Raw genomic sequence first — 26,433 nt, forward strand, 5'->3', positions numbered from 1 at the left:
CTGCTAGTTCTGGGTTATGTACCAGTCTTTTCTAGATACCGCCCCCCAATTCAGTTGCAACCCTTTGAAAAGCTCCAGGCTTTAAGGAGGTGGAAAGACATAGCCTCATTAAAATTAGATGGCCCAACCTCGCCCCAGGTCAAAAATACTTAAATCTTGCCAAGTTTCCTTCTGATAATAAGGACCCAATTGTTTTGGCAAAGCAGTGGGGAGAGGGTGCAGTTTTCAGCAGAGAATGCTTAATCCTTTACCCACCAGCCACTATAAACTGACAAACTGTTCACTTCCATTCCCCAAGGGCTTTCCCCTAGCAATTTGGCAAAGATACATCTGGAAGCCAAGCTGTGTGAGAGAGTAAACAATGGGAAGAGTTGTAGGTGGGAAATGGAGGGAAGGGAGAGGGTTAAGCTCGCCTATTGCTCTTCTGCTGCTGATCGTGCCTGTTTCCCCCCCTTTCACAGAAAGTCCAGGTTGTTCTGACGGTCCTGGATTATGACAAACTGGGCAAAAACGAAGCCATCGGGAAGATCTTTGTGGGCTGCAACGCCACGGGGGCCGAGCTGCGCCATTGGTCCGACATGCTGGCCAATCCTCGGAGACCCATTGCCCAGTGGCACACCCTGCAGCCTGAAGAAGAGGTGGATGTGGTGGTTGGCATAAAGACCTCTTGATGCCCCTTCCTTGTTGGCCGAAGGATCTGGCAACAGTTGCTTCTCCCGTCCAGAGCGAATGGGAGTGTGTGGTTGAGGCACCCCTGAAAATGTGCACGTGTGTGGGGAGGGGGGAGAGCCTGTGAGCCTGTCTCTTCTCTCAGAGCCATTTCCTGTTGAAAAAAAAAGAAACATCTCCAAGAGAGCGAAAAAAAACCACCCCTCTGTTTTTTATCCACTGTGTGAAAAAAAGAAGGAAGATTACCTAGCAGCTTAAGACAGGTTAGAGATTTACTGTAGGTTTACTATGAGGCTTACAACACAATTTGCACAGGTTTATATTTTTGGGTTGGTTTCTCACTTGAAAGCTGAACCTTATGTGCCAGGCAGGCTAACTTTTTGACAAAGCGATCTTTACATTAACCATGCCATCTTTGGGAAAACCAGCCTCAAATAAACCTACTGTTTATCTTTTTTTTACCTCTGAGTATACTATAGGTTCATTACAGAATTCTTTAAAGGACACCATTTCATATACATTTTGGGTATTGTACTTTGGTGCCATGTTTAAAATCTAGACCTCATACGTAAATCTATTGCAAACAATGCCTATAAATGTGTTTACAATAGATTTACAAAAGAGTTGCGGCAAACTCTGTTCTCTGATAATATTAACTTTTGGACTCTCCATTATAATACTGATTTAGGAAGCTAGATCTTAGGTGAAAACACTGGAAATCTTTTAAAACATAGTTTGAAAATGCAACTTGACCGTGGCTCTACATGATGCTTAAAATAGCTTTCCATTTCTGGCCACTGTGTTATGAAATATTTAAAATTTGGTCCTCCTTTGCAGTTGAAACTGCCTAAAACAGCTTAATCGGGATAAGGTTGCAAATATGCTGTGTGTGGGCTTCATGTATAAAACATATTGTAGTATATCCTAATTATTTTATTACAAAATGTTCACATACTTATCTGACATATAAAAATTAGCTGTCATTGGAGAACTACTGTGGATGTGTTTACTAGCATATATTTACTATAGGGTGTCCCCTTCCCAAATTACAACAGTTTTATGGATGTTGATGTTAACAGAGATTTAAGCATCAGCCAATGTATTAAGCTGTTCGTATATAGCTTATTCTACTTTATATTGACTTAATTTGAAGTTTTATAACAGTTTTGACAGAACCATGTATCCGTTTTACAGCACATGCTTTACAACTTATTTATGAAATGTTTGATATGAGTATTAGAGAAAATTTGCTATAGGCTTTATGTAGACTTAAAGCAGATTAACTACAGATTTACTAGTGATTTACTAACCAACTTAAAATAATTTTGCTATGTTACAACATGTTTACATTTTTGCTACAAGCTTAAGACTGGTTTATTATAAAACTGCAACGGGTTTACTGTTTGTTAGCAACCAGTTTGATGCATTTTATAAATGAGAAAAAAAGCATTTATCTATAGGATTTACAGCTGGTTTACAGTGGTTTCCCATGGATCGAAACATGTTTACAACACCTTTGCTATGACAATGATACAAAATCAATTGGTTTTATAACAAATATTCTGCAATTCTACAAACTATTGTTTAAGACCTAATCATATGCTGGGTAACTGTTTAGCAGGTACATTAATAGCTGGATTTTTACTTTTATTTTAAAAATGGGATTGCCAGCAAGCCAATGGCTTGAAATTCTGAATTGAAATACTTTTGTCCAAATCTGAAATCTGAATTCTGGGCATGACTCTGTGCTTTGGTCTTCTTTTTAATGCTTTCATGTTGCATGGAGCCAGAATAAGAAGGGAAGGCAATACTGAAATACTTAGGCCAAAACATCTGTCAAAGGCCAAGTAAGTCCACAATAAAAAAGAAAGAAGCCTAAGAATTAAAAAAGAAAAAAAGAAAAACATCCGACTAGAACTTTTGATCTTGATATTTGGAGGCTCTATTTCCCTCGCACCCCACCCCAAATATTTGACAAAGCATCATTTCTGGTCTCAGTTACAACCCTTTTACCAAAGGTTTTGTGCCTGCAAGTAAACATCAGTGTTGAACCGCCCACTGAACTCACAAGCAAATGAGCTTAGATAGCAAAAAGAGTTCTAAATCTGTTTCTAATGACAATTTGCAGATGAGGTCCAGGTTTCAAAGGAACACATTTTTAGGCTAAGTTACCAAGCATTTTATTAGACTTATCTATAAGCATACTTTTGCTGATGATGTCAGCAGAAAGACAAAGGCTGTAGCATTCTTGATTTCTCAGCACATTTGTCTGACTATATACTATAAAACTATAGAATTATAGTTCTGTAGTTCCTCTATGCTTTTAAAAAATATATAATTGAGGCAAAATGGCTGACTTTAACTTCTTGATCTTGGCAACAGAAGAACGAACTCTAATTAGTCAAAGTAAATGTACCTCAAATGGGGAAGCAAATCAGTATTATGTTTCTGAACTCTCTGCTTTAAAATAAGAGCAACCAGGAGAAAGGGGAATGGGAGGGGAAAGGATTTTAGTCACTCACTTCTTGTTTGGGGAAGAGATGTTTTGAAAGATCTCTGAGGTAGAGAGATATCCTGCTGGTTTTATCCTCACATCTTGGCTGTGAAGGTCCAATTAATATATGAACTGCTTTATGCCAAGTCAGATCACTCATTGGACCATCTAGTTCAGTATTGTCTACATCAGAGCTAACCAATGTGGTGCCTTCCAGATGTTTTGGACTACAACTCCCATCAGCCCCAGCCAGCATGGGCAATGGTCAGGGATGATGAGGGTTGTAGTGCACAAAATCTGGAGGGATACCACATTGGCGACCTCCGGTCTACGCTGACTGACAGTGGCTCTCTGGGATTCCAGACCACGATCTCTTCCAGATCTATGTGGAGATGCCAGGATCTGTACCTGGGATCTTCTGCATGCAAGCTGATGCCTCACCAAAGACCTAAGGCCCTTCCCCAGTCATCCACCGTTGTCTCCCTTATATTGTAGATTGGTACAAATTTCATGTTCAGTCAAGGGGAGGAAGAAGAGCATCATCATCTATACTGTAACAATACTGGGCCACCTTAGAAAGCCACTGTCCTGTTGAGCAGTGACAAATGTCTACAGGCCATAGTCCACAAAATTACTTATTTCCTGAGTAACAGGGTGTTCTAGAGAAGCATACAAGCCATTTGGACCTTTGCCAGAGTGACTGGAAAAGGGCACAGGAGGCCAGCTTGCTAACTCTTTGCCCACCATCTAAAAAATGTCCACACAATTCTTTGGGAATTTAGGAGCTCCCCAGTTACTTTCTCTTTGTAACTCTCCAAGCCACTGTTCGCGTTACTTTTCATCTGATTGTAAAACATCGGGAGTTGTGCATCTGCACTCCAAAAGAAACAAACTTGATTAGCTCTTGCTGGTCATTGACCGTATTAAAGATATTTGATTTGATTAGCTCTACTGTTAATGCAAATCATGTAGGGCTCACCACCACCCAGAGCTGCGTGTGAAATTTGAATCTGACTTCCCTCTAAGATTAGAGAAAATATTCCAGACAGTTCCAGACTGTCACCGTTTTGGGGTAGAATTTGGTCACATGCTGGTAAATTCAGGTTTCACAATTATAGTTGATTGGGATGTCTTGTGGAACAAAACCGATTCCCCAAACGATTGGATTTATTGCAGTAAGGAAAGTGACATGAAAATGCACTGGGAACTATAGGACAACACTTGATGCAACATTGTCTAACCCCTTCGCAAACAATCAGAATGAATGTTTATTAAATAGCCAGCATTGTGTAATCTCCCTGCAAACAGATCAAGATGAATATATTGAAAAGTCGGCCAGAAGCACCCTTTTACAACCAAATACAGTGGTACCTCTCGTTACAAACCTAATTCATTCCGGAGGTCCGTTCTTAACCTGAAACTGTTCTTAACTAGAGGTGTGCTTTAGCTAATGGGGCCTCTTGCTGCCGCTGTGCCGCCAGCACACAATTTCCGTTCTCATCCTGGGGCAAGGCTCTCAACTCGAGGTACCGGTAACTCTTCCAGGTTACCGGAGTTTGTAACCTGAAGCGTTTGTAACCTGAGGCATTTGTAACTCAAGCAAAGCTCTCAACTGGAGGTGACTCTTCCAGGTTACCAGAGTTTGTAACCTGAAGCGTTTGTAACCTGAGGCATTTGTAACTCAAAGTACCACTGTACATTGAAGTCTTTAAAAAGAAGGCTCTTGTAAAGTATTAGCACTTCAGGCCCTGCTTTTAAACGCATCACATTCATTTCATCCAAGACAGGAAATACCTATTAACACTTATTTGTGCAACCCAGGGTAATCTCAGAACTGTTGCTCCAGTGCCAGATTTGTAAGCAGTGAGATTTTATTTCTCTTTAACTAGTACCTTCCTGCAGACGTGCAAAAACCAATCTCCTTCCATGCTTTGGAGAGAGAGTTAAAACATGAAACCAAAAAAAGAAAGAAAGAAAAGAAAGAAAACCAACCAATAAAAAGACTAGGCCAAGGTCAGTTGCCCAGCCAAGGGGCATGGTGGCCATTTTGTTGTGTAGCCAATGTGTTTTTGTAGTTGCAGTGTTCATGGAATTGCACCGCCATCGCCATCCCACTTGGGTTTAGAATATGTATTTACTGCTCTGTTGATCTCCTCAGGTTCACCTTGATTTCAACCCTGCTCCTACATCTCTTTTATTTTCAGTTGTTCGTCAACAACAAGAGATGGCAGTTGCAGAGCCAAGGGGATATATACTGTTTAATATGTCATGCTAGAAGGTGTTCATTTCAGGCTGCTGAACTACCATCTCATTTTCCATTATTTTCCTCATGGTCCATGATAACTGATGAGTGGACAAAGCAATGGCCTTTTAGGAAGGCCAGTGTCGATCTGTTAGTGAGTTCTGTGCTGTGTGTGTCTCACCCACTGTATTCCACTAACAACATAACCTTTTCCTAAGTCCCTGCTAACATCCATCTTCAACAATCTGGCATCAGCGAGCATGTCTGTGCCCAGGTCAACATGCCCATCTATGAAAACAGGCCACCTCCAAGTTTTGAGGGGTTGTGTAATTTGTAACGATTGAAGGGATTGTGTAAAGTGCAGAAGGCTTTGTAACTTTGGTGTGTGTTGTTTCTAATATCCCCTTCAGTCCTCCAAACCACCCATTTAAGTGGTGCCGTCCTCTGAAAGTCACCTCCACTCCCCCTTTTGAAGCCTGTTTTAATATTGATGTATTTGACCAAACAGTACTCTTTGTCTGTTAATAAAGAAGAGATCTCTATATTTCAAATGTGTTGCTTCTCATTGTCTTTGCTTTGGGCTGCAGTGAGGTAGGGGTGCTCGACTGAGAAACATACAAAAAAATCCCGCTGTGTAATGATTTGTGAAGAATTGCTTCTGGTTGGCACCAGCGCCCTTACTGCCGGCGTTCTCAAGGCTGTATAAGAGGCCATTTCATTCCATTAAAGCCAAGAGGTCATTATTATTCCTTATTAAACTCAGGTGAGAGTCATAGACTGGTAGTTGAGGGGAAAGTGGCCACTTCTCATTTCAATTTGATCTACTGAAATTTATGCGTGCTTTAGGTGGTTCTTTGCCTGAACGACTAAACGCACAGGTAAATAAGTGAATTAAAAACTATCAAAGAAGCCCGGGCCACCTCCAGCTTTTGAGACCCTTAGCTATAACACAAATTGAAATGACATCACCCAAAAATAAAATAAGACACCCAAAATAGAGCGAGTCACATGCAAGCACAGACATGCGCATGCACACACACACACACACACACACACACACACACACACAAATACTTTTCTAGCTGAGGGTGTGTGTCACATTCTGGTCTGATGTGCATAAAAACAAGTTGTGAAACTGATCCAATGCCAGAAAATGCACAAGTGTCTAGTCCCTTTTGAGCCTGAGACCCTAGGCTTAATGGTCCTGCAGACCACCACCACTCTTGGCTGGCTCCTGATGTAGGTTAGAAGAGGAATAGCCAGTGCTTTTTTTCTTTTCTAAAAAAAATGTAGGGGTACTCTCATTTTCCTACTCATATTGAAATACTGCCCCTCAATGAGGCCAAACTTAGATTCACAAAATGTTTAGGGGTATTGTAGCACCCTGCTTGTGGTTAACGCTTAGCTGGAATGAAATATTCAACGCAGCAATAGAGAAATTAAAATAATAATTTATTTGTCAGACAAATAAATGATAGGCACAGTGGTATATGGTTACCAAAAGCTCTGCCCACTCCAGCCCTGATGGCCAGCACTTATATTTCCTCAGCCCAGCCCCCTTGCTCCTCCTTTGGCTGCCTCTGTCCAATCAGCCTGGTTGAAATTCCTATTGGCTGTTTTCTAGAACCAATCATAAAAGATACACCCATTTCCTATTACCTTTTATGGGAGACAAAGAGCTATATTTCCTTCTATCCATAAATGGCAGACAAGTAGCCATATATCTTACATTTACCTTGACAAGGCACCTTAATTAACATTTCACCTTTTGCCCTATTGCCCTATTACCCTATTGCCCTATTCACTCCAAAACAGATGGCGCATGGTTTTAAATTTTATCTTATACAGAGATCTTGGGTTCACCTTCTCACATGCCATCAATGAAATAAGAATCTAACATAAGAATCTAACATTTCTTACTTTCTAAATCCTTTGCATACTTATATTTAAGCCAATATATTTCATACATTAACATATATAGCTTTTTAGAAGGAAAGGAAGTTAGTAAAAACAGTTTCCAAAAGCAACCCCTTAAATTTACACCCCCCCTTTCAAGCCAGCTGCTGTTCCTATTAGCTCTTGCCCTTTAACCTTAGGAAGATGTGGCTCGAGTCTGATGGGAGGCACAATAATTCTTACTATTTACCAACTCTTAATTAGTGTTTTTGCAGCTTGATTGTATTCTGTAATATGTATGGTCAGTATGACCTTTTGCTCCTAGCCTGTAATTTCCTTTTACAACTTTGAGAAACGTGTCTCCTGCAATAAATCAGGGATGCCCTTGAACAGGAAGATAAACAGCTGCCACCTGGCATGAAACATACAAGCATTTGCAAATATATTTTTTAAGCTCAATTTAAAATGCAGGTCTTGATCAGATGCCTCATTCCCCCCTTTCAAGCTCAAGGACCTTCAGTATGTGTACCCCTGTGCCCCTGCCCCCGGAAAAAAGCACTGGGAATAGTTCATTCAGACCCTCCAAGTGTCCTTATTTTCCATGGACAGCCCCGGATTTACAGAAGCTTTCTGATTTGATCCTGGAATGTTGCGCTTTTTCTTAGGACTTCCTTATTTTCATCAGAGAAATGTTGGAGGGTATGCTAATTTCATTGGTTTCATTAGTTATTCCTGTGTTGCACTGGACTAAATGCATCCCTGCTTTTTGCTGGGCCTGAGACTTGGATCTTTTGCCAGAAGGAACACAGCAACAACAGACTTTGTTTCCAAAGTGGCTGCAAGAACACTTAATCTGTCAAGTTATTTATTGTGCACAGAGACTTCCCAATTTAACAGTAATCCCAGCCTGAGGTAAAAGTACATGCAAAGCAAGTTAGAGCCACCTGCCAGAACAGCCTGCGTAGGAACCCAAGGGACAGACCTGCCGACCCCCTACCGCCCAGGCTGCTGCATTAAATATCTTTTGGCCTCAGCAAATCCCTCCCAATCCCAGAGTAAAAAGGGGCTTTATGATACAAGGATAAAAAGGCTCTTTCATTCCTGGAGATTTAATTTGTTTGAGACAATTAGAGGGAGGAACAAAACAGAATTGGAAAGGAGGGGAAATGGGATGCATGAGGATCAAATGATGGGCAAGTGATGGGAGAGTGGGGGCAGATGGATAAAATGGGTAAAATGCCAAATGTACAAAGATAATGTTTAGACCAACCCATTGCTGTGGAGTGGCTCTCTCTGGATACTGTTGGACTCCCACCAAGTCTTTTCCTTTTTTTTGGCCAAAGTTGTTGAGATTTTTGGACAAAATTGTATTTGAGCTATTTTTTTGGAGAAACGGCAAAAACAACATGGGCTGCCATACGTCAGGATTTTCCTGGACATTTGCTCAATTCCTGCCCGGACGCTTCCAACAAGTGAAGCTCTTCCTAGCTTGAAGATACTGTGATGAAAGAAGCTTCAGCTTCTGGATATTTGCCAGTCCTGGATATGTTACCCAATAAATGTTTATGAGGCTTCTAGTGGAATGTGATAATAGACAATAGTGGACAAAATGGAGAACAGCCACTGGTGCCGCCAATGGCAGTGGAAGACAAAGAGCTGGAGAATAGGGATTGGGAGGTTCATGGGGAAAGGCAGTGGATTGCTGTACTTCTGAGGCTTATAAAATTTGAAAAAAGTATTTATTGCCACTAATACAGATTGTCGCCATCAGGACAGTGAAATAGTTGAATTATCAGCAATGGTTCAATATCCATATATTGTTGTTTATATCCTACATATGTTCCATTTCAGGATTGATGTGTGCTGTATTTGTTTCCAACGGCATTGTTACGGCATAGCATCTTCTAAAATAAATATTTTAAACCTCTGTTTTTGTACTGAGGGTCGCTTTTGCAGCCTAGCACGCTCCTGTGCCAATGTGCCATCAGCAGCTTGATTTGCAAGACATTTGCTTTTGCTATATGCAACCCACTCCCGGGAGTTTTATACTTAAGACTTAAGCCAGGAACCATAATGACTCAGGAACTTCAAGTGGGTAATAACGTTAAAGCCGCAGAGGCAGACCAGGGCAGGTTTTTCCACTTAAACCCAGGAAAATGCAGGCCTGGCATTTTGCCCGCGTCGCTGCAGGCCCCGTTGCCACGGAGACAGCGTCTCCTGCCGCCCCGGGGTCTCCTCCGCCACCTCCCCTCCCTCGCGCACTCATTGGCTGCCAGCCGGGTCGCAGCACGACCGATTGAACGGGGGCCTTGTCCGTCACGGCAACACGAGGAGGAGTGGGGGCGGGACCTCTCGAGGGCAGGTAAAGCGGGGTAGTTTCCCCGGGGCTGCGAAGGAAAGAGGGAGGCATTTCTAGAGCGGGGTGGCTGGGAGGAAGGCTGAGACCAAGCGGGGCGGCGGCGGCTCCGTTTTTGGGAAGGGAAGTTTAAAAATGTACGGGAAGAGGGTTGAATTCAACCTTATGGAACCGAAGGGAATCGGGCTACCCTGGGTGTGTTTGTGTTGCGTTTGCGGGAAGTGAGGTTGCGAGGGCCGAGCGAGGTTTAGCTACAAGCCCAGCGGTGGCGGAGGAGGATTTGCGTGTGAAGTAAGTTGGAGATTGGCAGCAATAGTCATCGCGAGCTTAAAGAGTTACTGGATGCATCCCTATACGAAAAAGGAGAAGGGAAAACCAGTGCGCCCCCAAATAAAAATGTTGCTGGACTCCCATCGCCTCTGACCTTTGGTCTCGCTGGCCGAGGCTGAGGGGAGTTGGGGTTCCAACAAAACAGCAGGAGAGCTGCAGGTGTCTGTCTAGTCTTCATGATTTGCAACTGGATTTCCAGGGTTTTAGGCAGAAGTTTCCCCCAGCTCGTGGCGCTGTGGGTTAAACCACAGAGCCTAGGACTTGCCGATCAGAAGGTCGGCAGTTCGAATCCCCGCCACGGGGTGAGCCCCCGTTACTCGGTCCCTGCTCCTGCCAACCTAGAAGTTTGAAAGCACACAGTGCAAGTAGATAAATAGGTACTGCTCTGGCGGGGAGGTGAACAGCGTTTCCGTGCGCTGCTCTGGTTCGCCAGAAGCGGCTTAGTCATGCTGGCCACATGACCTGGAAGCTGTACGCCGGCTCCATCAGCCAATAAAGCGAGATGAGCGCCGCAACCTCAGACTTGGCCACGATTGGACCTAATGGTCAGGGGTCCCTTTACCTTACCTTTTCCCCCAGCTCTACTTAGAAATGTTGGGGATTGAACCTGGGACCTTTTGCATGCAAAGCTCAGAACCATACCACTGAGCTATGGTTCCCCACCTAGTCTCACATGGGTACTGAATACCTTTTTAGTAACAGCAGTAGAGAAGAGAAGAATGTAGGCAGGGATTGTCTCTTATTCTTATACTCTGGAGAAATATCTATCAATCCATTTATGTGTGGTTTTTTAATTGCAATAGCTCATTCCCTGTGGGGTTTTGTTTTTTTTTTTAAAATACATATCCCAAATAAAGATTCTGCCAAGAGAGAGCTGAATTCTGTAAGATCGTCTTGAACAGGTTAAACCATGCAAAAGTTATTCAGTTATTCAGCTGAATAAATAATTTAGTTGTGTTTATTAGGTTGTTACAGGCAAACCTTGTTTGTACCTAATAAAGCCCACAGCAGGCTGGCTTATTTGAGCTGTTGACATTCATGCTGAGTTAAGTGAACTTGCTTCAAGTCCAAATTAGTGCAGTCATATAGAGGGAGCAGGAATGGGGCTTGTGGAATATATGCATGATCACTCAGTAGGAGCTTTGCAAATGAGGGTTGACCTATGAATATGCCCCTTCATTGGCCATTTGGGGCCTTTCAGGACTTTTTAAAGGCAGTACAGCACAATCATGTGTGCCCAGTGGGCTTCTTCTCCACATCCATCTTTGAACAGTTATGGCCTCACTGCCATAGTAGCTGCTTCTTAGTTTAAAGAACAGTTTGTGATGCAGAACAGAAAGTTGTGGTGTTTAAATAAAAATTAAGAGTCTTACCAGACATGTGCGAAATCTGTGATCCTTGGCAATAGTAATCCACCCTTGCCTTAGCTTAGCCCTTGAAGCTTGCATTATTTGAAACACAAAAGCTGAGAGTGTGGGAATTGATTTGTTTTTTGTTTAACTTTTATTTATACATAAATTTCTGAAGTACTAAATCAAGAAAAATCTTCTCAACTTCTTCTACATAAAATCAAAGGTTAAAGCACAAAAAGGCAGAGATCAGAAGGACATAAAACGTACCAGATGCCATGCTGGAAGCCAGAGTTCAGTTTGGACCATGATTGTGCCTATTCAGTTAGCTAAGCCCCTTCCTTATTTGCTGGATTGAACCAAATAAAGAGTTGGTTAGAAAGTGAAAGGATAATCCCTTCTTTACCAGAAGTCATGATGGGGATTGGACCTGGCATATGGAGTTTGATACCTTCTTCCAGATCATGGAGTATCCTGAACCCTACTTGAGTGGCATAATGCTCCGCAGCATCACAGGCCGGTCCCTCCTGCTAATCTTGATGCTTCCTGGCGCAGTTCCTTCTCCATTTGATTAAGATTCCTTCCTACCTTTTCCCTGCTCCTCACCAAGTAGCCTTAAGGACGGATCTGTACCCCCTGCTCTTGTATGTCTTCTTGTGCCAGTAATGCATCATCTGGAGTGAATTGCTTAGATTTGGGAGCACATGGCTCAATCCTGTGAAATATAGGGAGGGCAAGCAGGTGAGGAATAGAGGGGAGCCTTTTGAAAGTAGGCTTAGCGCTCATTTTGGAACATTTGTCATGGCCCCAAGGTGTTAAGAGACAGAAATAAAATTCCAAAGGTCATCCTTTGAGCAGGTCAGGCTATTTTGCAGGGGCAGAAGAATGTATGAGATATAGCCACTTCTGGGCCTGCCCCAAGAGGTGGGGTTGCGGGCATCACGCCCTCCCCACGTGAGCGGGGGCTGGTTTCAGCCCCCGCGAGAGCAGGGGAATCCCGACCATCCACGCCTCCCAGCCAGCCAATCGGCTGGCTGGGGGGGGCGTGGCTTTTAATGTTTGATGACATTAGCATTATGCCCTGTAAGGCAGCGTAGGTAACAATATAGTGCTTTGATTGTTCAAAGTGCTGCACATACTTCTTGTAATCCATAACGTAATCTTAAAGTAGGCCAGTATTATTAATGGAGGCGTTGGGGCTGGCCTAATGCCATTTTGTTGATGCCATGGCAAAGGCAAGATTTGATCCAAGGGACTTCCTGGTCTATTAGCCTCTTAGCCTGCCACACTTTGGCATCTTTATCACTCCAAATTAAACTGCAGCAGTGATATGTGAAGAGAAGGGGTGTGGAGGACAAAGTATGTATGAGGATTTGAGAAAGAAAGTGAGAGAGCAGCAGAGAGAGTAAGCAAGGCCTGGTAGGATCCCCCTGAATCCTGATGGTCTTAAATAGTGTGTGTATGTGTGTCTTACTATGTCTTCCTTGTGCTTTCTATGCAGCCATGACAGCAGCAGGAAGCGGCAATGGTTTTGGCACCACAGCTTGGTGGGGCTTTTCTCCAGCACTTGACCTACAGGCCACATGTAGGTACCACTTCTTCCACAAATATAACCCCTGCAACTTTGCTTGCCTGCTTTTTTTGTTTTTTAAGCAACATTTTTATTTTTAGTTTGCCTGCTTTATTGTGAAATGGGATCTTCTCATTTCACAGGTTGTGTGAGGAGTTTGAAACTGCTTCAGCTGATCAAATGCACCCTGTTTTGTTATAGGCTCAATATTGAGACTCAGGTGCCTTCTGAGAGTAGAAGCATCTCTCAATCCAGTGACACCTTCCCGGCTGCTTGGGGGCTTTCAACAGCAGTTCTGTGCAGCTACCCAAAAGGCGTATTATTTCCCTGCTGGGGAGATTTGGTTTAAACAGAAAACTTTCAGCCGGTGCTGAAATATATCCAAGGTGTCCCTTCTGTGATTCTGTTGTAATTTGGTGCAGAATCTGAGCTCCTGAGAATGGCAGCTTCTATCTGAACGTTTTAAAAAGCTGAGTTTCTCTATTTCTGGATGTAAAGTTACATTTGAAAATGTTCAGGCAGACAAAAATACTCTAGCTGGACTTTCTGTGACTTTTCTAGGGTCTCTCCTCATAGCTTGCAGCTTTGTTCTTCTGCTTCGGGTGCCTTCAGACATGCATAATTCTAGTGATGAGCCTGCTCTGAGAAGTGCAATTGCCACATTTCAGACACACGTATCATCTTGTTCACTGGATCAAGTTCAGGAAAAAGCCATTTTTCTTTTTTGCAGCTGAAGCTGAATTTGCGCAGCTCTGGTTGGTTGGCCCTTGCACCAGTCATGAACCCACAGAGCTTTGTTTCTTATCAGCAGAGGTTTAGTGTAGGAAGTCCTTTAAAAATGGAAAAACAAACAGCGTCCCTGAAGCATTCAGAACCATGTCACTTATCAAAGGGGCAATGAAGGCTGGGGGGGGGGCAGAGCTTGCCTAACGACCAAAAAGCCCATCGTTATCTTCATACCCTGATTTCCCGACAGGATTGGTTCCCACAGTCATTTTCAATTAAACTTTGCGCATATGAACTATACTAGGATAGGTCCGACATCTGAAAGCCCTTCATAGAATTGGGTAGAAATAAACATATATATAAATGGACCCTGCATTGGCTGATTGTAAAGATGTCAACCCACAGAAATAGCTCTTCTATTGAACTGCAGAGCTTTCTAGCTGTTTTCCTTCCCATCAGCCATCTCTATGTTCCTTGCGGCAAATTCCAAAGTTTTTAAAAACAAGACTTCAGTGCCGGGTTCTGGTGAACACTAATAAATTCTGTACGTTTATTTTGCACTTTTTAAACAAAATATTTCTAGTAGGAAAGTAGGATTTACCATGGCTGTACAACACATAGAGCCATTTCACTTTCCCAACAGGTCTGGAGACCTCTATGGAACATCTGCAGCTGTCCCAGGATGGTATTCCCGAACTGAACATCCTGCTAGTGGGATCAGTAGACGGCCGTCATATCCTCAAGACAATGAGTCAGGCGCACCGGTGGCCACGGCGGAAAATCAATGTGTGTAACTTGCCTCCTGCCACAGATTTCCACGTTGTCTTGAGCTGCTGTTAACTGGACAGCCCTTCCCTGTGCTTAGCCAAGCTTTGCGTGTCTCTTGCCTAGATAGATCTTACTTGCCTAGATAGATCTTACTTAAAACCTTAAAATTAAATTCTCATTATCTATGCTTGTTTCATACCAGGACAGCAGAATGGGGCAGATTCCAAGGGCTATGAGTAGGGTGGGAAAACAGGCTTGTCTGCATTTCCTGCACGAGCAGCATCACTGCAAATGCAGAATCCAATGTCTGTATTTATTTGCTACATTTATATGCAGTGGTACCTTGGTTTAAGAACAGCTTCGTTTATGAACAACTTGGATTAAGACCTACAAGCCCAGAAGTAGGTGTTTTGGTTTGTGAACTTTGCCTTGGAAGCAGAACATGTTTCGCTTCCTGTTGAGTGTGTTCCATTTGTAAATTGAGTCCCCCGCTGCTATGGGAAAGCACGCCTTGGTTTAAGAATGCTTCGGTTTAAGAACAGACTTCTGGAACGGATTAAGTTCATAAACCAAGGTACCACTGTACCACTTATCTGCCAAATTTCTCAAGGTGATTTAGATTTTTATAATAGTATAACTTCCAAACTAAGAGATGCAATACAAGAGGATACAGCAGCATCCTTGCTGAAGCTATGCAGGCCTAAGTTCTGGTTAGTGTCTGTGCAGGGAGACTAACAGGGAAGCCTGTGCGTATTGTGCCTTGGTTTCTGTGATGGAGGAAAGGCAACTTATCAAGGGTAATAAATAATTGTACCTTTTTGGGGGGGGGGTGTAAGTGGATTTCAAAACTGGCAGGACCACCAGGGTTGGATTCAGCTTGGGGGAGGGGGCACCTCTCATCCATTGCTGCTGGCTCCGCCCACAGAATATTACACTGCCAAACAGAGTGGTTCTAGGACTGAGTGCCGAGATACTGAGGTCCAGCTCCGAGGGCCTTCTGGCTCTTCCCTTCCTGTGAGAAGTGAGGTTACAGGGAACCAGGCAGAGGGCCTTCCCATCAGATGTCAAGGAAATAAACAACTACCTGACTTTTAGAAGACATCTGAAGGCAGCCCTGTTTAAGGAGGTTTTTAATGTTTGATGTTTTATTGTGCTTTTAATATTCTGTTGGGAGCCGCCCAGAGTGGGCGGGCTATTTATTATTGTTGTTGTTGTTGTTGTTGTTGTTGTTACATGCTTGATGTTGACCCTGGAAGGGCAGAGTCATCTCTGTTGGGAAGGACCTTGTCTCTCTTCCAGCAACTGCCTCCCTAAAGAGCCCAACCTCAGACACTGCAACCAAGCAAAGGGCCTGGGAAGAAGTTCCCATCCTTTTTGCTTTCTTCGCTTTGCGGAAGGAGAGGTTTCTCTGTTGAGCAGGGTCGGAGGAGCTGGCACTCTTGGGTTCCCTTTCCAACGGTGACTCAGGCTGCCCATGTGATGAAGTGATGCTGGCGCTCTGCCCCCTTTCCCAGAAACGTGTGGCGACATTAATTCATTCCTGTCAATGTGAGGAGCCTGGCAGGGACGCGTTGGCAGCTGCCCATCAACGAGAGCCCCTCAGCTCAGCATGGTCAGCTCAGATGTCCCACGAAGGCCATGGACTGACACGTGTGAGGGAGGTGTGAAGTTCAGGAAGAGCGTGGAGGTGGGGGGGGGGAGGAGATGGCAATTCACAGAAGCAGCATCAATTCAGCCCCTTCCCCTGTAGCAACTCCTACCAGACAACATTCACCAGCACGTTCCCCTTGCGACCTTCCTTCATCACGAGGAGATGAATCAGCGGCAATGTGTCTCACAGCCAGCATTTTGGAGTGTCACTTCATAACAAGAGGACTTTTTTGTCATCAAGGAGAGAGGAAGGAATGGGAGTAGGGCTGGGAAAGAAAGTGGAGGGGGGAATCAAATTTTCAGTTTGGGGCTCAGAATTTCTAGGAGCTTTTCTGGCACTCTTGCGTTCCTTGGGATAACCAAGAGGTGCAGGCTAGGGAGATGGAAGAACTCCTAGAATCTTTGCAAGCTGAGCCAATTCATTTCAAGCTAGGATGTGGGAAATTCAGGAAGTTGAGTCTGCTGGGATAGAGAAGATCTACTGAGAGAATAATGTACTGTACAGTGGTACCTCGGGTTACATACACTTCAGGTTACAGACGCTTCAGGTTACAGACTCCGCTAACCCAGAAATAGTACCTCGGGTTAAGAACTTTGCTTCAGGATGAGAACAGAAATTGTGCTCCGGTGGCGAGACGGCAGCAGGAGGCCCCATTAGCTAAAGTGGTGCTTCAGGTTAAGAACAGTTTCAGGTTAAGAGCGGACCTCCGGAACAAATTAAGTACTTAACCCGAGGTATCACTGTATTGAGTTAGAGCTGGAGAGTCAGAACCAGGACACCTTACTATTTATCCGTGTTAGACGATTCCAGTATGCTTCCAGGGACAGCGCTGCCGTTTTCTTGGGATGAGAGCATGCTGGAGATCTATAATACCTTTGAGTAATTTCCTTTATTTACAAATATGTGGGCAGAACAATCAGTGACCTGCAGAGGAGCAGATCTGCTTCCCTGCATCACATCCCCTAAGAATGAAGTTGCACTCCCAAGTTTCTTCAGTCAGCTCCCAGCGATCTCTTGCTGTTCTGTTTGCTGCCATTTTCTATTTCTCACACATACCTGCCCTTACCCTCCAACCCTGATCAGTATCTCATGACAAACCACAGAGAGATTCCCCACCTATCAAGAGACCACCTTCTGGTTGTTGGCCCCCATTGATTTAAATCTTAACCAGCCATTCTGGACTAATCATCAATCTGCCAAACAGAAGACTGGAGGACTGGCAAGAGTAATATTACATGTATACTGTATATACACTAATGCCTAGGAAGGACAGGACAATAAACATCTTGTTTCTTGAGGGTGTTTTGGTTAGCTAGCCAGACAGAGTTATTTTGAACTTGAAAGCGCCCTCATTTTCATTGTGACATTTTGGGCGGCTCTAGTTGGCTCCAATATATTGCCCTGCTGTTACTGTTGGACAGGCTTTCCTGACTCAGTAAGTTTTCACTCACATTTGGAATATTAGACAAAGCCTTAAGGGTTGAAAGAAAATGGAGGAAACGGTAGAACTTGAATGATGAAAAACATATTCAAGACAGGGCACGTTCCTTGTCTTCTGTGCAGCTCTGATAGTTAGGATTTCTTGCAGGAAGTGTCCTCGCCTGTCCTACCCCTGCCAAAATCAGGTAGCAGGGCACGTGCATTGCAGGCAGAAGGTGGCAGCGACAGAAAAGATGTAGTTTGACTTGAGACTCTGGAGATTGGCTGCTAGTCAGAGAATACTAGGCTAGGTGGTCCAATAGTCCGACTCACAATTTATGACAGCATCTTAAGATTCATTTTCACAGGACACCTATGGAACTTCAGATTGTTAAGGGTGCTGGGAATTGTAGCTCTATGAGGGGCCAACTACAGTTCCCAGGATTCTTGCGGGGGGGACGGGGACGTTATGTCTTTTAGATGTCTAGTATGGCTGTGATCTTGAGGAGAGCTGTTTAAACTAAAGCTTGCCCTCCTAATTGTTTGTCTCCTTTGCTCAGTTCTACGTGCTGGAGAACAATCTGGAAGCCCTGGGTCGGCAGCTACTGTTTCTGAGTCTGGCTGTGGAGCCTCTAGAGAAGATGGGGCTGCAAGGTGAAGGCAGATGAAATGCTCCCTCGCCATCTCCATTCCTTCCCTGGGTTCCCAGGGCTTCTGGCCCCTTGTTTACTGGGGTCTCCGGGAGGCTGAACCCTTTCTGAATGGTAACAAGCCCTGTCTCTTTTTCCCTTCCACCAACCAAGAGAAAAGTGAGACATTCTTGGAGCTGATGGGGAACACATTGCTCCGAGGCCAAACAGCTGCTTATCTGCAGGAGAAGGCAAACCTCTTCATCCGCTATGTCACAGACCCCGATTTCCAGCAAGCTCATCTGCCCCTCGTTGACTTGTCTGCCCTCAAGGTAAAATGCAAGTTAATTCAGCAGGAGCAATGGAGCCATGATTGATGTGCTGTCATTGCCATGATGGGCTCAGCAGGACTCCGGTTATTGTTAGCTGCTATTCCAGAGGATCCTGGAATTATGGCTCCGGTTATTCACTCGCTTTTCCTCTTTGCTTGACAGTTCAAGGAGAGGGACCAGCTGGAGGCCATCTTCAAGTTCTGGCGGAATCCTGACCCGCAGACTTTCCAGATCAAGCAGCTCTGGGATCTGCGACTCCGGCAGTATCTGGGGGCCCGCTATGACTCTCGCCGTGGGGTGTGCGACTGGGACCTTAATATGAAGCTGCATGAACATGGGGTGTGTAACTGAAAAGAAGGCAGTCGTGCTGGGCATACAAACCCCTCTGGCTCTGCTTGGGGCTGCTGAGCTACAGAGATGGGCTCTGGGGAGTTACCGCCTTTCTACAGTTGTGGCATTTCTTTCCCCTCCTAGGCCAAGGTGATAAACTTCCGTGAGTTTTACCGGTGGCGGGACACAGGCATGGCCTTTGAAATGCGGGAAGCCCCCTACGACATCCCCAACAAGACCTTGGCATCTGGTCGCCTCCTCAGACATGTGAGCCACCTCACTTTCTTGAGACTGGTTGTGCTAGGCCAGGAACTTGGAGGACCTGTCTAAATTTAGTCAGGATCCCTGACTAAATTAGCTGAAGCTTATGCGAGTTAAGAGTCCAGCACACTGACTACACTTGGGCCTATTTTTGTGGGGTGGCGGGAGAATATAAGCCTATGCTTAGACAGGGTTATCACCCCTTCTGTGCCCCCTTTTATTACCATTTTTAATAATTCCCCTCTTCCTTTAAGGAGCTCAAGTCGGTACAGGATGATTCCCCTTTCCCCTTTATTTTCACAGCAACCCTGTGAGATAGGGTTGAATGTCTATCTCAGAATCGCAAAGCAAGTTTGATGGCTAGGCAGTGATTTGAACCCAAGTATACCCCGTCCAACGCTCTAACCACTGCACAGCACTGCCTCCTGTTACCTCAGCAGCCTGGGGGAGCCACACTGTAGCTTCTGTCATCCTTTTGCGATAGCATGGGAAGCAGAGAGGTGTGTGTCCCATCTGCAGCTACCCATTCAGGATTTCTTGAAATGATTTGCTGTTGCAGGTAGGTCTTGGGATGCAGGTTCTAGTTGCAGCAGGTGCAGTCCTACTAAGGGAGTAGGTCAGTTTTTAGACTGCTCTTTCCTTCTAGGACTACCACAAAATACATGTTTTCAGTCCTCCTGGATTCTGTGTCCTTTTTCCTCTCCCATCCAGTTTGTGAGCACTGTCATGCAGGATGAAAATCCACCCGTAATTCTGGCAGTCCGCAGCCATCCTCTGATGAAGTCTTGATTCTTGGGATCCCAATCACAGTTTCCACCTCTTGTCTGCAGTTGTCTCACACTGCTGAGAACAGAACTTCATCTTATGAGCGAAACACCAGTTCCATGTTTGGGAAAGCTAACCAAGGGAGAATTAGTGGATAGGAAAAGGGGGGCTAGCCCCTCTGCCTGCCAATTATTCCCTTTAAATCCTGCCCCCCCCTTCCTAGAAATCTTTGTAATTGCTTTTCCCCAGCAGGACTCATAAACTGGTGGGCTACCAGCTGTGGGCAAAAATGACATATATACTGATCCAGACTTCTTGCCTCTCAGAAAGGGGAACGAATACCAGCACAGGGATATTGGGGAGACGTAGCCACAGGCCCCTACATCATTTTTGGGATTGAGGCAGAAGATCCCAGCCTGCTGAAAACGACCAATGGCATCCCCAGTAAGGTGAGTGTGGCTGCCTTTTTGCTGGGCATCAGAAAAGCAACTGTGGTTTTGCAAGGAGAAGAGGGTTGATAAACAATAAGACGATAGCTTTCTGAAAGCTGGAGTGAAAATGGATTTCACTGCTGCCTCCTTCAGCCTTCGCTCCTCGTTGGATACCTTTGCAGCCTTCCGATTGAGCACTGCCCTTTTTGCCTCTACCTCATGCCTTAAGAGGGACGGAGTTTCCATGCGCTGCTCTGGTTCGCCAGAAGCGGCTTAGTCATGGTGGCCACATGACCTGGAAGCTGTACACCGGCTCCCTCGGCCAGTAAAGCGAGATGAGGGCTGCAACCCCAGAGTCGGCCACGACTGTACCTAATGGTCAGGGGTCCTTTACATTTACATGCCTTAAGAGTTTCATCCACCCCTTTCTCGTATACAGACACTGTATATGTTGATCTGCTTAGATGTTTGTTTAGTGCGCTGTTTAACCTGGATTTTCCCTTTCTGTGGAAAATCCAGCAAGTTGATAAGCTTTGAAAACTGTTCCAAGAAAGTGGGGGAAGTAGCTTTGTGACTGACAGAAATGCTGGCCAATCGGCACTGCACAAAGCATGTTTCTTCGGAACTTGCTCATGGAGGGGAGGTTGTTTGTCTATCCCAGGGGTAGTCAACCTTTTTATACCTACTGCCCACTAATGCATCTTTCTTGATGGTAAAATTTCCTTACTGCCCACCAGTGCTCAATGGAAGGAGGATTCAGCTTGTGCCGTAGAAACCCCTACCGCCCACCTAGAATCCTGAAACGCCCACTAGTGGGCAGTAGGGACCAGGTTGACAACCCCATGTCTATCCAAAAAAAATGCAGAGCGTGTATGGCATAAGGAGGATGTAGAGAAGCTAAAAATAAAATGTGGTTCAAGGGACTTGAATTCAAAGACGGGAAAAGAGGGACTCAAATAAAAACAGATTCCGGTCTTCTTCTTTCTCTCTACAGAGTTCCCAGGAAATCTCCTTGCACAATGTCACTGCCCTGTTGTATGAACTCAGCTATAACACCCGCTATGACCCATCAGCACCCTCTGATGAGGAGGGAATTAGTGGCAACTTGCAGGGGTCTGGTGACCATTCCAAGCTGGGTGTTAACGGTGGTGAGTAGTCAGCAGGTTGATTGCCCATCATGATTGCCCAGAACCTTGGTCAAGTCAGGCGTGCATCAGCAGGAAAGGGCCACAGACTTGCACAGATAGTTTGGAGCAGACATTTAGAAAGCTCCCCCCCCCCCCCCGAATCCTGGCTTGTCATGTTGTCTGGAGCAAGAATCATGGCTTCTTAACCTGGCTTATTAAACCAGAGTTCTAAATCACAACCCCTCGCCTGGGTGCCTTGGCCAGCTGAGTTCTGGGGAAAGTGAAACTTTAAAAACTGCTGAAGTAGAAGAGGGGAGGGGGCATGTGAGCCTGAGGCTTGTGGTGGTTTGTTCCTGCCCTGTGCATGTCTCTCCAAAACATGGTTTCATCTGACATACAAACTGGCTCAGGCAGTGCTCTCAGTTTAAGGGACTGTGAAGGGTCTTTTCCATTACTCTCTTGGGCCAGAGGGTTCTGCAATATGCCAGCGAGTGATGGCTTGTTGGCTTGACTCGATTTTGATCTTCCCTCCGCCCCAAGAGTTCAGGGCTAGTTACAAAATGTTTATACGATTCACTGACCCTTAAAAGCCTCGCAGTCTTGCAGCATCAGATTAATAGGCCCAGGGGAGAAGAGCGGGTGAGCAAACAGATTAATACAGCATAAAGTGTTGAGGGAGATCCTTTCCAGATGTTCCAGCAGCAGGCCTCATCTACGCCAGTTCTTTGGAGCAAGAGCAGTTTGAGTGGCCACTTGGGAGTAAGAGGGTCAACATCAGTGGGATTAGAACTTTCCCCTTCCAATTCCTCATGCAGCACTTTAAACCACAGACATAAAGTATGCAGTTTCACAACCCTTCTTGTTTTCTGAGGAGGCGGCCAAATGTATGTTTTGCATATAGAAACTCCCAGATTCAGTCCCGGGCATCTGTGGTGGAAAGGCAATCAGATAGGTGAGCTAAGAAGACTTCTCTGAGTCTTTGGAGAGCCACTATCCATCAGAATAGGCAGTGTTGAGTTAGATGGACCAGTGGCCTGACTATATAAAGCAAGTTCATATGTGCTTGTGCCTACATATCTCTACATCACTGATTTTTTTAAAATGGAAGATGGTGTGTGTGTGTGTGTGTGTGTGTGTGAGAGAGAGAGAGAGAGAGAGAGAGAGAGAGAGAGAGAGATCAAAATAATAAATGCAATGTGAGACTATACCCTCCAAATTCCTGGACCACTTGTCTCCATTTCTATACTCTCTGCTGAGTTGCAGAAAAAAATTCTCTGTTTCTAGCCACATTCCCTGTCCGCAAAATATATATCTGCTCCTTTCCCTGCCTTCTGTTGCGTTGGCCTTGTTGTTTCTCAATCCGGCTTTTTCTCTCTTCCTATGCCGCAGGCCCTCCTTCCGTAGAAGATGCCAGAGTCTGCTTCTTGCCTCTCAACTGCCTGCCTGAGCTCCACCACAAAGGCAAATACCAACAGCTCTTCAATCTCATATTCGTCTCTTGCAGGTAGGAATGGGCTGAGGGCACGGGACTGCTGGGTTGGAGGCATGGGCAAGAGAATATTGCAGGAGTCTGGACTCTTGGGTTCCCTGCCAAGAAGTAGTAAGCAGCTAATTGGGTTGGGAGGCAGGACATGGTTTATCTAGTTGCAAGGAGGTTGGCCTATCTAGACTGGTGACATCATCAAAGCTTATAATTCCCTCACTTTGAATACAAGCCTGTCCAGCGCATAGGGTTGTATCCAACCCATTGAAATGAATGGACCTAAACTAGTCGTGACCATTAATTTCAGTGGAGGTACATTGAGACGTAAGGGACGCGGGTGGCGCTGTGGGTTAAAGCCTCAGCGCCTAGGACTTGCCGATCGAAAGGTCGGCGGTTCGAATCCCCGCGGCGGGGTGCGCTCCCGTTGCTCGGTCCCAGCGCCTGCCAACCTAGCAGTTCGAAAGCACCCCCGGGTGCAAGTAGATAAATAGGGACCGCTTACTAGCGGGAAGGTAAACGGCGTTCCGTGTGCTGCGCTGGCTCGCCAGATGCAGCTTGTCACGCTGGCCACGTGACCTGGACGTGTCTGCGGACAGCGCTGGCTCCCAGCCTATAGAGTGAGATGGGTGCACAACCCTAGAGTCTGGCAAGACTGGCCCAAACGGGCAGGGGTACCTTTACCTTTACCTTTTACATTGAGACGAACTAGCATTGGATGCAATCTAATATAGTGCTTGGCTGTTGTGTAGCAAATGGAGTGCCATTTCCCCCAAAGGTACTTCCCAGTTTAGAACACAAAACAAGATTTTTGCGAGGGTCTGTGCATCCTGGGTCAGCATTTAGCAGGCCAGCTACCTATGGCTCGCACCCTTTGTTGGTGCACACACAAAAGGTATCTAATATTAGCCCTTTACCCTTGATGGGACTCGCTCATTTCTGTGAGTTAGTGGCCAGACCACACAACCAGGTTTGGGGAGTTTCTCCTGCCTTGAGGCCAGCTCTCTTAGGGCACTACCAATTGACCTCTTATTTTTGGAGTCTTCATGCTGATTTGCTTGTGGCGAGGTTAGGTGGCGTTGCATCAAAGCAAGTGTTATCCCACACTGAGAGCCAGCATGGTGTAGTGGTTAAGAGCGTTGGACTCGTAATCTGGTGACCCGGGTTTGCGTCTCCGCTCCTCCACATGCAGCTGCTGGGTGACCTTGGGCTAGTCACACTTCTCTGAAGTCTCTCAGCCCCACTCACCTCACAGAGTGTTTGTTGTGGGGAAGGAAAGGAAAGGAGATTGTTAGCCGCTTTGAGACTCCTTAGGTTAGTGATAAAACGGGATATCAAATCCGAACTCCTCCCCTTCTTCTTCTTCTTCTTCTTCTTCTTCTTCTTCTTCTTCTTCTTCTTCTTCTTCTTCTTCTCCTCCTCCTCCTCCTCCTCCTCCTCCTTCTCTCCAGTGCATTTTCCTGTCACTTTCTTTATCACAAAAATTCTTGTCTTTTGGGGAAGTGGGCTTATTCCTCAAGAGCTCCCAATCAGTTATAATTGCGCCACCTGAATTTGCCATCTGAAAATAGCAGCCGTCTGGAAGCCTCTATGGGCTGTCTCTAGTCTGTAAATGTTTTGCAGAAGGGATCAAGCACACATTGGCACTTGAGGTTAGCGCTTTTAAGGTGGATCAGAGGGCTCTGTTGCCCTAGCACTACAAGTTCACTTTTTAATTTTAAAAATGAACTTCTTGCAGTCTGGAGAGTGACAAGGAAATGCACTGGAAAACGTGGGATGGACAAATGATTCTTTCGAAGACGTATAAACACCCCACAAACAAATGAAGATGAATGCTCATTGTAATATGACCACCCTGCAAATAAATCAGAATGATGGCTAAGCAAAAAGACTGGGTATAAGCTAATCTCCTCCTACATTTTGTCGAATGACGTACATGCCATTAAAACTCACCATTATTTAGTTAATTCCAAATTGTTCAGAGGGCAGTTTGCCATCACTAGACTGGACAACAAAGTTGGTGGGTCCTCAGTCTCTTATCTCTACAGTCACCACTTCTCCCTTGCTTGTCTTTTGTAGCATGGTGCATGTCCTAAAACCAAATGTCAATCTGATTGCAGCCCCGAAAGCCACTCTTATTGTTGAGCTGACAAAGTGAGTATTATTTTCTGCATCCTCTCTTGGGAAGCTGGCCCGCTATGGATGTGTGCACATTTGTTCATTAGAGCATGTTGGAAGTCACAGTTTTTCCTGGTACTGTATCTTCCCCTAGCTGTTCACATCAGCACAGCTTCACTAGTGTCAGATTCATTTCAGTTTGTGTGCACATCAGGGGGTGTTAATAGGGGATGCTAGCCAATTGGGAGATTTGGGAGTACTAAAATAAATTACCGGGAGTGATCCAGTGGAGTGCATTGGTTCCTTCTGAATGGAGCAGGCTGGTACAGACAAGGGCCAGAACCACCTTGGGAGGGCTGTGGGGCCTAATTAAGCAGAGCAGCTCATTAGCCAGGGTGTTTAATGGGATCCAGGACCCCTGGGTTCCCCACACCCCTTACTCATCTGTCCACTTCTTCTTTTCACAGCTTCCTGCCTGACCTCCACAAGGAGCAGGTCTCTGTGTTCTCCTCTCAAGTAGCCAAACAAGTGGCCGAGGCAGGTTTTGTTCCAGTCGAAGCAGCAGACAAGAGACCCTTCTCCTTGTTCCAGCTTGGGCATCAGGAGGCTGGAGAGATCTGTAATGAGGTCCCTGCGCTCGAGATGACAGCGCCTGGTCCCTGAGGTTCCCCCTCTGTACCCTAGTTTCCTTTATAACCATTATTTTTAAAAGAAAAATATTTAGTTTCGGACAGGAGTTTCTTGTGGAATCGGTACAGCTCAGTCACGCAAGCTTTTCTTTTCTTTTCTACATTTAACCTTGCTGTGGAAAATCCAAGAAGTAAAATCGATGCATTATGCATGCACAGTCACTGCTAATATAGAAGCTCATCAGTGTTTGGGTTTTTTTGTGGGCCAGTTGTCATGTGTGTAGTGGCATTTCAGCGCTTGCTTTCGGGGACCCCTGCTTTCGTTTGCTCCTTAGCTGAGCTGTTTTGTTTCCAGCGACTCCCCAATACCAGAAAAGTTCATTTCCGCCTGTTGCTGTGTCCTGGTGGGACTTTTGATATAAAAAATAAAAAATATTTAAAAGGGTTGTCTTGCACAAGTCCTCTTTATCAGAATTTTGGTATTTTGTCGCTGCTGAGGTCTGTGAGGCTGGGGAGAGGCGTTTAAAGATGAAACTTCAGGAAATAACAGTCCTAGGCTGTGAAACTTTCCCTGGCTGAGGGAACATGACCAACTCTGGGGTTGCGACGCTCATCTCGCTCTATAGGCCGAGGAGCCGGCGTACAGCTTCCAGGTCATGTGGCCAGCATGACTAAGCTGCTTCTAGCGAACCAGAGCAGTGCACGGAAATGCCGTTTACCTTCCCGCCGGAGCGGTACCTATTTATCTACTTGTACTTTGATGTGCTTTTGAACTGCTAGGTGGGCAGGAGTAGGGACCGAGCAACGGGAGCTCACCCCATCGCGGGGATTCGAACTGCTGACCTTCTGATCAGCAAGTCC

At 45.3% G+C, this 26,433-nt stretch overlaps 2 protein-coding genes across 8 annotated transcripts in view; both read left to right on the forward strand.

Moving 5' to 3' along the window:
* SYT5 (synaptotagmin 5) overlaps positions 1-5,949 on the forward strand; it is a 32,676-nt gene extending 26,727 nt beyond the window's left edge. The window contains exon 9 of the mRNA XM_028702586.2: positions 462-5,949. Within this exon, the coding sequence (XP_028558419.1) occupies positions 462-671 (210 nt within the window). The 3' untranslated portion in view covers positions 672-5,949. The remainder of the gene's footprint in view (positions 1-461) is intronic.
* Positions 5,950-9,557: 3,608 nt separating this feature from the next.
* On the forward strand, positions 9,558-26,016 carry DNAAF3 (dynein axonemal assembly factor 3). 7 transcript variants are annotated; one of them, XM_028703312.2, is made up of 12 exons: positions 9,558-9,663; positions 12,838-12,921; positions 14,254-14,418; positions 18,031-18,124; positions 18,274-18,431; positions 18,594-18,770; positions 18,906-19,028; positions 20,114-20,236; positions 21,213-21,366; positions 22,735-22,849; positions 24,905-24,979; positions 25,411-26,016. In XM_028703312.2, the coding sequence occupies exons 2-12, from the start codon at positions 12,862-12,864 to the stop codon at positions 25,604-25,606; spliced, it is 1,440 nt and encodes a 479-aa protein (XP_028559145.2). In that variant the 5' UTR covers positions 9,558-9,663; positions 12,838-12,861; the 3' UTR covers positions 25,607-26,016. The 7 variants fall into 7 exon arrangements, with proteins under 7 accessions (XP_028559145.2, XP_028559148.2, XP_028559143.2 ...); XM_028703310.2 differs by having other exon boundaries at positions 9,564-9,663; positions 14,276-14,418; XM_028703311.2 differs by lacking the exon at positions 9,558-9,663 and adding an exon at positions 9,678-9,948.
* The last annotated feature ends 417 nt before the right edge of the window (positions 26,017-26,433 follow it).

This window comes from Podarcis muralis, chromosome 13 (assembly GCF_964188315.1).
Source record: "Podarcis muralis chromosome 13, rPodMur119.hap1.1, whole genome shotgun sequence".
Taxonomy (NCBI): domain Eukaryota; kingdom Metazoa; phylum Chordata; class Lepidosauria; order Squamata; family Lacertidae; genus Podarcis; species Podarcis muralis.

What these genes read in the sequence shown, in the direction of transcription:
- DNAAF3 (XM_028703312.2), top strand. Translation starts at nt 12,862, where the DNA reads ATGGTTTTGGCACCACAGCTTGGTGGGGCTTTTCTCCAGCACTTGACC. An exon ending in GGCCACGGCGGAAAATCAAT is followed by an intron (nt 14,419 to 18,030) that starts GTGTGTAACTTG and finishes TCCTTTGCTCAG; the next exon opens with TTCTACGTGCTGGAGAACAA. An exon ending in AGAGAAGATGGGGCTGCAAG is followed by an intron (nt 18,125 to 18,273) that starts GTGAAGGCAGAT and finishes CCACCAACCAAG; the next exon opens with AGAAAAGTGAGACATTCTTG.